The 12156-nt window shown below is 39.3% G+C and overlaps 1 protein-coding gene across 3 annotated transcripts in view; it reads left to right on the top strand.

Annotated features, from left to right (window-relative positions):
* The window catches only part of LOC137140081 (IQ motif and SEC7 domain-containing protein 1-like), a 78027-nt gene that overhangs the window by 9771 nt on the left and 56100 nt on the right, over positions 1-12156 (top strand). For 2 of the 3 annotated variants that reach the window (XM_067528173.1, XM_067528181.1), the window contains exons 2-3: positions 3476-3505; positions 9437-9544. In XM_067528173.1, coding sequence (XP_067384274.1) covers positions 3476-3505; positions 9437-9544 — 138 coding nt within the window. The remainder of the gene's footprint in view (positions 1-3475; positions 3506-9436; positions 9545-12156) is intronic. The other variant, XM_067528174.1, reaches the window with a different exon arrangement.

Genomic DNA, 12156 nt, shown 5'->3' with positions numbered 1-12156 from the left:
TAAGAGCAGTAATGTGATGAAGTGCTGGAAGCCATTTCTTCAACCCTACTCAGCATTTTAATGTGAAAACCAAATAATCTGTTTGTAATTACACTAGAGTGGATCTCTCCTGAAAGAGGCAAGGAAAGAAAAACAGCTTTAGGCAAAGGTCTCCTTGCATTTTTGGTACATGGCATTATATTTGAAATCACATGAATGATTACACTAAAAACAAGCTGCAAACGGTTCTGCATGGACAACACTGTGTTGATGATTGCAGCTGTGTGGCCTACGTTAATGATGTTCCAGTTCATTCCAGGTGGGGATCTATGATGAAATGAGGAGAGTAGTGCACTGGTGCAGTCGTGTCCACTTGCACTTGCACTTACTCTTGCAGAAAGGCCGATTGATAAACTCTGAGTCAGCATTTTTTGCCCTGGGTGTACCCTCTGTCTGTTTCCTCCCGTACAACAGGAAACAGGCTGTACTCAGATTCAGTATCTGAGCTACATGGGAAGAAAAAGGCATCCATTTACACCATCCATACAGATGCAGGCACACATGCACTTAGGTCAAGGGCATGTTGAAGATACTAACATGAAAGTAATGATAGCAGTTTGAGATTTGGTTTAAGGAAGGAGACGGCTTGAAGTCCTAATTCTGCCACAGGAGATTTGGTTTCTCTGTTGGCCGCCATGGGAGAAACCAATCTCACAGCTTGTGGAGGCCTGAATGATACCTCCACTGGGATTTGGCTTTTCATGCATTATTTAAAAGGCTTTGGGAATGCAAGTGAATGAACCCCAGAAGCCAGTGTTTCTGTGCAGTGCAGAGGAAAAACAGTTCAAATTGTCTTCTATCTTCCAATCATGTATCCATCATTATGAGGATAATACATCCATCCTTAGATCATGTAATACAATTTGGAATTCATGCATTTCATAAAAAAAAACAAGCTTAGTTTAAACAGTGAGGAGAATGAATTATTGCTCTATCAATGTGCCTTATAAAAAGGCCTGTTTTACTTTATCAAACCTTCTGTGTACGAACGTTATACAAATGACAACTGACCTCAGATCTAAGTACAACTCATAGCGTTTCAAGCTGAGCTGCTATTTGTTTTGCACTCAACCAGGCAGCTTACGCAAGTTGCAGTAATGCAGGTCCAATTTTTATAAAAGAGAGAAGATTAAAAAAAAAGGTATATTATGCTTCTTTTCTTGATGAAGTTGTGCTTTAACACTAGTATTAGCACAGTATTAGTAGCATCATTAGCAGTACTGGCAGTAATAGTTTTTAGTAGGCTTTTTTCTGCATGCTAGCAGAGCTGTCCAGGGCTCTGATCACGTCTTTTTTCCTGTGCTTTTCTCTGAGGATGTTCGGTCCACATGGCTGGGTGGGGAGCAGCTTTAAAGACAGACATATCATTCACTAAAAGATCTGTAAAATAAGGTTTCAGTCTGAGCACCTTTTCAGTGATGGATTGTATACACTACAATCGATAGTTTCAGTAATTGCCATTGGATGTGGATTGCAGCATCTGTCAGTGAATCTCATCCTGCCGCTGCATTATATTGACGTAGCTGTAGTTTTCAGCTGTAATGGAGTTTGCTCTAACGACACACCAGTGGCATCAAGATTTGTTCCGTGCTTTATGGAATATTTAGGGAACACTTGGCTGTCCATGCTAATAAAACAGACGTTGAGATGCAGATGTTCAACCAATGCAAGAGATACAAAAATAAAGTATCTCTAAGAGAGATGAGAGAGGACAAAACAATCACTCAGCCAAAGAGTTTTCACCAAAGCATTGAGCAGCAATGAGGATCAATATTTACTCAAGCCAGCTCAACCAAAAAGCTGAACTATACACCTCTCCTAAGAACATATGCACTACACAACATTATGGTATTGTTAGTCGCTGTCTTTTCACCTCCTTGTTTTGTTCATGTGAAAACTGAAGGGTGGCTCGCAAATTTTCCCTGATGCAGCCATGCAGTTGCTTTGCTGTCTCTTAGTGCTACGGTTCACTGAATGGGCTGCTTTTTATTTTGCTAGAGTAAAGAGTATTTTCCTTGTTGTTGGAACACCATTTACTGCAGAGTGTTTTGAAAACTGCATGATATGTCATGACAGAAATGGAGAGTGCAGTGTGTATAATGGGTCTATTTCACATAGTAGAAAAGCACTGGTGTACTAGGAACATTAATTATGTAAGCCTTGTGAACTTGATAGTAAATCAGGATTTAAAAAAATACAGCTGATATGGGAGGAGGCAATTTTTCCTTTTAATAATATCCTCATGATTTGTAATCACACAAGTCACAGAAGTAACTCATGATACAATAGGTTCATGTTAAAGGCTTAGGTTTGACTTAAATAATATTTAAGGCTGAGAAATATTGTCTGTCCTGTTATTTTGTGTCTTTTATGAGCTGCTGTTGCTATGGAGAAGAAGCCAGTCAGAGTCTCAGATTTAGAGCAGGAGCAAATTCAAAATGCTTTGTTGTCGTAGTAAGAACAATTTATAGCATAGTTGGTGGGTTAATTCAAAAAATAGGTTTTCAGATGCATGTAACTGTGTGTAACGCTTAGTGATAGTTTCCTATCAAAATGTACCTTGGACATTGCAATTTAGTTCCACTCTTATGTTTTTATGCTTTTAAGACTTGTACATTCAGGTGTTCTTTGAAAAACTATATTTGGTCATCTTGTAGTGATTATTGAAATGGGAGAGTGAATTGACCATCTAAGCTGAGGAAGTGATCTAAGCTCTGACTCATCTAAAAATACTTCAGAAGAAAATTAATGGGAACTTTACTTTCAGAACCAAGGGTATCGGGAATAGAACGTCTCACCTTGCAACTCCACACCAGGGCTCTGAAACTAAGGCAGATAAATAAAATGTATCCATCATTAATTTTTATTATTTAGACTTGTTCTTTCCCTGCTGTGACATGCTAAAATGTCATCCATTAAAAAAGCTATTTTCTACTTTTCTATCATTCATTTTCCATCACTCTGCATGATACTGAGAAGTCATTTCTCCCTATGAGTCTTCTTATTTTGAGGTGTAATTCCTCTAAATTAAATCTAAAACCAGCACCATTAGCTGTGGTCTTGAGAATGTCCACCAAATGAAAAAATGAAGCTCTTTTTATTCCCAGGCTACTGTATTGATAATAAGCAGTGCTTTGGCAATGATGACTTTCTTGACACATGTAAAATACAGTATCAGTGTAAAATTTAGTCACATTTAAGATGTTGCAGGAAGTGTGACCCTTTCTTCGGAGGCCTGATTGATTTACTTCATGTACCCTCAGTGCCAAACAGCTAAACTTGCCAGCTGTACCTGTGGTTGCTGAATCAAGCCACACAGTCAGTGAGGTGTTTTATGTGACTGTACATGTCTTTAGCCGCATTACTCACATACTGCAGCATCCTTGTTTTTACTTGCTCGACAAATTAATTGATCCAGAGTTTTTCTGTCTTCCAGGCCTGAATGTGACTCCTCCAGAATGGCCAGGTACATTTAGCTGCTCTAATAACATATTTTGTCTTCACCCTCTGCAGTTGCCTCTGAATATATCCTCATAAAACACTTTCCAGTCCCTTGTCTGTTTGTGTGGAACAAAACATTGCTTGGGAAAATTCTTTATTGAAGACACGGCCTTATAGTGTTGACACAGAATCTTTCAATTTGAGTGTGAAGAACTGAATATCCAAGGATTATGATGCCAGCTAGAGAAAGTGGTTTTTCTGTATGAAGGATTGAGGCAGGTTTGAGTGGCGCCTATTATTAGTGGTTGTGAATGTTACAGTGTAGAGGAAATGATGAGATTATATGTCAAGTGGAGTCCAAGGTCACAGTGCACTGCAGTTAGCAAGTTGGCCATGTGAACTTTAGTGGCTGAAGATTTGTAGGTGTGTGTCTGCTGACAGAGTTTAAATGTAGGCTGATTGAAAACTGTAATGTTATTACGTCACTGTTGTGGACACAGCTAGGAAATATAGCTTGCATGTAAAGCATGATGGGGCTTCTCTCACTGGCAACATGCTCCTTATCTGCAGCTTCTCTCTTTATGTTGCACTGTGGGATCCAAACTGCTTCTGTAGCACTGTTTACTAAGGTCTCCACAGTGTCTTGACATGTTGAACAGAGTGAAGTGGAGCTTGGTTGTGTTTTTTCCAGGCCATGTATGTTCTTTCTTTAGGTGCTGCAGCGCCTTCACTCCCATTTTATTCTTCTGCTCTATATGTCCCACAGTGTCCTTACAAAGTTGCATCAAATCCAGAGGGCTGCAGCCTGGAGATGTGTGCCAGTCTTTGTTAATGTACCAACCCAGTGAGTGTGTATGTGTGTGTGTACAGTGTATGTGCGTATGCATGAGTTAAAGCAAGACGTTTTACTGCTACTCACTAGCATCTCAGCAAGGAATATGGGTTATATCAAAATGTAATAAATACTGTACAAAATCAACTGAATATAAAAATCCAATTTGTGTTTCATTAGTGTTTGAGGTATGGCTGCCAAATCTTAACCCTGCTCAAAACCTCTGATGCTGTAATGAGTGTTATTTGAAAATGTATTAGAAACTGTTTCAGAATATTAAGTTGTTCACGATGTACAAGTTTTATTTTATGCTGGGGAACTCTGTTCTGTAAGGAGACACAGATCCACTATCATCACTGGCATTCAGTCTTACTGTGCAGCATTTTTGTAATTGAAAACCGCCAACAAAAAAAAAAAAAACATTCACTGTTGTATCTGATTTTCCTCTCTAAACAGATCTGAGCGCTTTAGCAGGGTCATTATTAATTAGACATATGTGAGTTAGGCATTCCAGGCACCAACAAGGATAAAGTTGTATTTTGTGATTAATTTGAGATACCTGGTGCACTTTTAAAAAGTGTATCGCCACCCTTACTCTGTTAAACACTGCTCATGTGTCACTAAAGGGTGGAAACAGAGAGAAGACTACAGACTAGGATCTGGTGCCTGTCATGCAGCCTCCTGGCTGCTGTTTTTACAGTTGTGGGGTTAATCACATAACACATATGAGCAAACAGATTGTGTATGTTCCGTGCAGATATAATATTGCCCATGGGTGCAGTTGTGTTCTTAAGTCGTGCAGTGAGTGAATCAGTAGATTTAACAAAAGATATAAACATTAATCCACATTGTGATATTGTTAGTAATAACATTGATGTCCACAGGCAGACAAGCGGAGGCATTTGGTTTATGAGGCTATAAATCCAGATGTTTACTCCTGGAATGACAGTTGCAATATAAAAAACCCAGTAACAACTAAATGCCTTGTGAGCAGGTGAGTAAGACACATACTGTATAAATGTGTATAAACATATATATTCAGAGAAAGAGGGACATAATATTTTATGTAACAAGCATTATAATAGGAAACATGGATTGTAAAACACTACAAGTGAAGAGTTTATTTTTGTAAATTAGCACTTTAATTAAAAAGTTGTCTCTTCATTCACTTTTTAATTCACCAAATTATTATGTAAATGGGGTCTTTGTTTTGAACTTGGGATGCACTGTCTTATCAATGGACCCACCACCTCTAAAGTAACACAAAGTACACACAACAGTGAGAGCTCCATTTTTACACCTGAGCACAGATCAGCAAAGTGGTTCCACAACAAAGCTGCTCGTTAACTATATATACTACGAAAACCAGGCTCTCATATTTTTAGATGCAGAAACTTGATATGTAGCATTATTTGTCAGCTAATTTCACACATTAACTATTCAAAATCTACACCCAGATATTAATATTATTAGATTTTTTTTTTTTTTATTAAAATAAAGTAAAAAAGATATTGAAGTTGTTTTTAAACACTGAAAAGTGGTTAAGTTTCACAAGTTAGTTTTGAGGCGATTATTTTGAATTACCTCGGCTTTCCTAAACATAAAGGAATTAAACTCAGTGAAAACATTAAATATGTTACTTGTTCTAATGATTAAATAAGATTATTGTAAAGCATTCAGTTTCACCTCTTAAAAGTGATGCACTGTCATATTGCTGTGTCCGTTTCTGTGAATTTCCCCTCCCCCTGTCAGAGCAAAGCTGTTTAAAATGACTACAGCAGACTTGGTCAGTCATGTTTCACTCTGTTAATATACCACACTATGACACAAAGTGAGCTGGTTGTTTTAAACATTTTTTTTGTGTTGCATGGCTTGGTAGGTTTCATTAGCATTAATAATGGAAAAGCCAATGAACTTGGCAAATGCGCCACAAATAAATAAGCTCTGGACCCTAAGGATTGCACTGCACTGCTTTGACAGAAGTGTGTGTGTGTGTGTGTGTGTGTGTGTGTGTGTGTGTGTGTGTGTGTGTGTGTGTGTGTGTGTGTGTGTGTGTGTGTGTGTGTGAAGAAATAGATAGGTCGTGTTGATGAAGGAGGGTATTCTCACACACACACTGTGAGGCTAGAGAGAGAACAACATTAACAACAACAACATGGCCGTGTCTGAGTTGTCTCTTGCTCTGTAATCAGAATGGATGGTTTCATTCAGATGTGATTAGAACCACAGGCAAGCAGGTGTCCAACAGCCTCCGTGACAAGCTTTTATTGGATTGTTCTTCAGTGAATGTTCGATGATAAGAGGTCTTCCCACTCCCCGATGCACTTTTGTACAGCACTCATTCATAAACTCTCACTAGCCTTCGGCTGAGGAGGTGTCTGGCACTTTGTCACACCGATTGCAATGAGAGTAGAGGTTGGAAGTGCACTTGTCTGCTACTGAGCGGTTTTTGAAAGTCCATTTGTGCTGTTATTTACACCTGTGCCTGGTGAGCTTGAGGATTGTGATGTGTGGCAGCTTTCCTACAAAAGTCTGCGATCAGAAAGGCTAATTGAAATGTATATAGTTTAGGATGGTGTAGTCATGACTGTGGGCCTTCTGAGCAGGGTCTTTAGTCAGACACAAAGGCCAGACAGGCTTGTTTGGGAAGAGCTTTGTCTGGCTTTGCAGCTTTTATTTCCCAATAATTCTCCACAGTGAGTTGGCACCGAGGTAGGGATTATAAAGCCCCCTCCCCTCCATTATTGAGGAGATGACAATGAAGAGAATAAAGCTTTGCTTGGCTTTTGTTATGGAGGTCAAAACCTCTTTTAACCGTATGTCTCTATAGACCACCAGTACGCAAAGTGTTTCCAATCAATTTAAACATTTATTCAAGCCCACTTGTTGTTTTATTTACTGTAAAATGATTGGGAGGGTCATTTAGAAAGCACATAATACACTATAGGAATTACCATATAGTTTTAAGTGGGAGCAAAGAGACTGCCCTCTTTTGCTGCTAACAGATTAAGTATTTGCTGGAATGGCTTTGGAACTGCATGTTTCCATCTGCAGTCTGGATATGTCCATGAAACACCACATTTTGTGTATTGAACTGCACTTAATTTACACAGAACTTCAACCTAAAACAGCTGGTTATCTGGAGCAGGGACAGTACGTGTCAGTGCAGTGGAACTGATAAAGTATTTGTCTGTACATATGGAGGTGACAGTGGTGTGTTTTCAGAACTGGTGTAGTGCTGTCTTTCACCCCCCGGTCGGTGTTCTCCAGGGGGCTTGCAGAAACCTATCGTCTTCTATCATCTCTTTCTACATCTGTTGTTGCTATGCAGAGCGATGCTCAACTTCAATGAGTAGAACACTAAGCCTGCTGTCTTTGTCCTTGTGAGAGTCTCTTTCGACCAAGGAAAGTGAATTTCAGGCAGAAAATACCTCCCCTCCACAGGAATTAATCAACAAACTCCTGTGTGTGTGTGTGTGTGTGTGTGTGTGTGTATGTGTGTGAAAACACAATGATTTAAATGGTTTTAAAGTCACATAAGCAGCTGTGGGTGATGTGCATTAGTCAGGTGCACTGACAGATCTGAAACAAAGTCTGACTGCTTGACAGTTCAGTGTAACTAGTGAAAACCAGAATTCAAGGTTCACTGCTCCAAACTCAGCCTCAGTAGAGACATTAGCATTTCTGTAATTAATAATTCATAATGCCGAAACATCAGCATGTGGAAGCGGCCACATGATTATACACTGATATTACTCAGGGTTTCAGTGAATGATTTTTTTTTTTTTATACAGATGCTGAGTAAAAGCTGAATGCATCACTGTGATTTAAAGGAGTTTGGGTCTTATGTAACATTATTTGAAATGTGGAATCATTTTGACTGAACAATTTGCAGATATTTATTTTAAAATATGTACACATACAAAAATTTCAAAATTGGATTGGCAGCTACTTGTGGACTGTCATTATAGGCCTGATGGCTCTTTGTACTGGAGCAGATGTGGCTGTTTCAGCCTCCCTTGGGTGAGATGGATGCTGGTGTTTGACTGCGAGTTGACAGTCTGAGAAATGTGCCTGCCCTGTTGGAGACAAGCACCCCAAATGCGGTACAGCTCAGTGAGAACCTTAACAAGCAATAGATGAGAAAAAATGTCTCAGTGGAAATGGTATCCAGTGGAAGGAGATGAGAAATGTCTCAACAATGATCATTGGAGGACAAAACTGCTTTAACTTCAGGGCACCGAGCACAAACAATGAAACTGCAGCGACACAACAAAGAAACCTAATGCACATGTAAACTTTTGTTTATCCAAGTTGTTTTATCTTCTTTTCTTCCCTAATCCTTACAATTGGTAATTGTTACATTTTCACCGATTACAAATACATGTAATGACATCACATTATTCTTACAGTTAGTTCAGGAGACAAAATCTGACAAATACAAATAAAGGCAACTTATTCAGTGTACATGGCAGTGTATATGGCAGAATACACATTAGTACTGTATGTGTACTTTATTATACTTTATTACAAGCTTAAGCTTTAAGTACGTTAATCATGGTTATGAAGGGAAGTATACAACAACCTAGTGCAATTTTGTGTACTAAAATGAAATTGACGAGTGTGATGATGAATGAATACACCAAGATTTCTGAACCATTTACTTTAAGCAAGTTTTAGGTCTTTACTTGATGAAAGTCAGAAATTTATGGAGACCAGCAGGAAACATCTTGGTCTTTTAAGTAGAATACTTTAACATTTCACGAGCTCAGAGCTCGAATTTGCTTTCTTGAGACATTAGTAATATTGGGTGGTTTGGTAATACTTCCTGGTTAGTGATCACGTTTAGCAAACTGTGATCTAATATTTTCTGTAAAGACAAAAATTAGGTTAAAACACAACACGTTAGCTGATATGCAAAATGCGTGATATGTCCGAAATAGAAAGTGACGCTCTTATGATATAGTGAAAAATAAAGTACACAGACGTGAAAGCATGAAAGGCGAAAACCTCGGGGGAGAAAGCTCCGTGGAAAATGGAGGAGTTTATTGCAGATCAGTCATTTACGATGAAAAAGTATTTTGAGTTATGCTTTGTTGGTAATACAGTTTGTTCCTTCTGTAGGAGACATGCCTCCCTACCTGTCGAAGTCACAGAGAACCCTGGGAGATTGGCGTCTGCTGGCTGCAGAAGAGTTGTCCCCTGCCGCAAGTGGAAGTCAGCCTCCTTTGGGTACAGTAAGAAGTTATTTTTATAATCACATGCTTAAGGGTTACTTTGTCCAACACCACAGGATTACCAGAACTATAGCAGGAAATGTGTTTCTTGTCTTGCTCCTGTCTTGTTAATGTCTAAAAGTCCTCACGTATCACATTGACGCTCTGCTAATTAGCCTTTCTCTGGCAGACGTATTGGCTGTGACAGTTTGACAGTTGCAAACTTTACTGTGTCTCAACGTTTTGAGTTTTTGCAGCTGTTCTCCAGTCATTGGTTTTTTTATGACACAGCAGTTACAGTCCTGCAATGTTGTTTACCTGATGTGTACAATGAACTCCAGCCCATTAGAATGTAGGAAGAGATCATTAGACTTGGTCTTAATGAAATATGATCTCTGTGAATATGGGACTTCACGGCTGCTCACCCATTAGCCCAGGCTGAACTCAGCTTGACTGAGTCTATCAGCAAACAAGGAGAAATGAGCACACAGACGCGTGACATCGGTGGGAAAAGCTTCAAAAGGCTGGGGAGAATTTCAAAGTCGCCTTGTAATGCCGTATGCTTCATCATCAAAAAGCAATGTGTGTTTAATCCATAGCCCACTTTTGGCTCATGTTCAGCCCAAAAATAAATCCCAGTGCATAGTGAGAGGATGTTCTATTTTTAAAGGGCAGTGTTCACAAGTTTCTGATGAGTAGGAACATCTGTGGGTTGTTTTTAGACTCCTTGTAACACTGCAGAAATCAGAGATGTGTTATTTATTTAGTTATTTATTTTGCTGATTAATACCTCACTCATTTGTGCTCGCTCCATTTGTCTCTGTGCGATTGCTGCCCTGTAAGTAATTTTCAAGCACAGCTGGAAGCTAATAGGTTAAATGGATCATGACTGTAAACAAGAAGATGGGTGTGATCAGGGGTTGATTGTTTTCCACTCCAGCTCAGCAGCATTGCTTGCTTCTGTTTAGGCTCACCCATCTCACACAGACACCGTTACAATTAACTAATTACCGAATGAGGAGAGCAAAAGCCAACCACCCAGTCAAATACCTGATCATTTTGACTTTGAGTTATTATAGATGGTTGCTTTTTTCTTGTGTCCTAGAGGTAATCATTAAAATATCAGAGGTGCTGTAACTTCTGTTAATCAACCTCTACATTTGGAGATGGCAACAAATGTGTGTGGGCTGCTCAAATTCTGAATGCATGGCCTCAGTGCGGGGTTTCTTAATGACAGGGCTGATTTAAAAGTTTGCAAACATTTATTATAGAGGCTTTGGTCACTGCTGTTTTGCCATATTAAAACCTTTTTGGGGCTTTTTTTTCTATTAGCAAGAGAAGGAGGTCACTTAACTTGACATAACAAAAGTCCAGGCCCATAATTGAAACCCAGGATGTTGCAGTTATGTGGTAAGTGTTGTAGCTCACTGAATCACAAATAAACAACATTTCTCATATGATATCTGAAATATGCCAAATAATGTTGGGTAATACTGTGGGGCTGCGTGAGGCTCTCAGTGAGTGATTGATCTTTGTGGCTGTGTTTGTGTGAAACTAAAAGCAAGGGAGGAAGTCAAACATTAATTATCCCGCCATTTCTGAGGCTCTGTGCCCTGCAGTATGCTGAATCACACCACTTGTTTCAGAGGTTTTGATTGAGCATGTTGGAATATTTTAAAATAAAACTTTAATTTTAGGAAGTATTTGAAGTTGTGACATGATTAGGGAGGAACTGTCTGTAGCAAAAGAAAACGTGACTTCCAGTGAGTTGCTGCAGCCCAGTTATTTTAAGCCTGTGGTATTTTCAGACATCTATTAGATGGTGAGATGCTGTCATTGTCTAAAAGTTTCAGTAATTCTCACTGACTTTGGAAGCTGAGCTAAGAAAGGTTTTAGGAATTAATAGGGCAACTTGGAGTAGTGTTGTTCACAGAGACTGGCTTGCACAACATGCATAATCCCACAGTTTGGGCACTCTCAGGGGACGGCCAATCACATTCAGACAAGCAGAGTGACTGCTAGACTGTAATAGCAGAAAACATACCCGAGGGATTGACTTGAATTTTGACTTGTATTTTTTTCTTCATCTCTTTCCTTGTTTGCACTCCCCTTGTATTGCTCTGTACCTCCTTTTCTCGTCTTTTCTCTGCTCCTCACCTCAGCAACGAAACAATTGCTGTACACCAATCAGCCACATCAAAAATACCTCCTGGTGGTTGGAATGTTGCCATGGACAGGGGTCACCATGGGCAACAACAAACAACAAACAACTTTAATGCCCAGGTGGATTTACAGTATGTGTAGGAGATTGCAATACACAAAAACACCGAAACTTTACCTGTGCTGGTTCAGCGATTCAGCAGTCAAACGAATTGCTGCTGAATTGTCTGCTGGTTGATTCAGACTAACTGTTTCAGTTTATTTAATGCAACAAATTGCATCTTATTAGAAAAACATGTCTCATTCAGCACCATGGACAGCAAAATGTTTCAGTCTGTGCCTTCAAGGTTTCAGACTCGAGTACACAGTGTTTTCATAGCCCAGTTTATTTACTGGGATGTAACAGGTGCACTAATGCCTCCTGTGCAGTAGGATATCTGCACCAGAACAGAGGTGGTAGATTTTCTG

The sequence above is a fragment of the Channa argus genome, chromosome 13 (assembly GCF_033026475.1).
Source record: "Channa argus isolate prfri chromosome 13, Channa argus male v1.0, whole genome shotgun sequence".
Lineage (NCBI taxonomy): Eukaryota > Metazoa > Chordata > Actinopteri > Anabantiformes > Channidae > Channa > Channa argus.
This window is presented reverse-complemented; position numbering and strand designations above follow the sequence as displayed.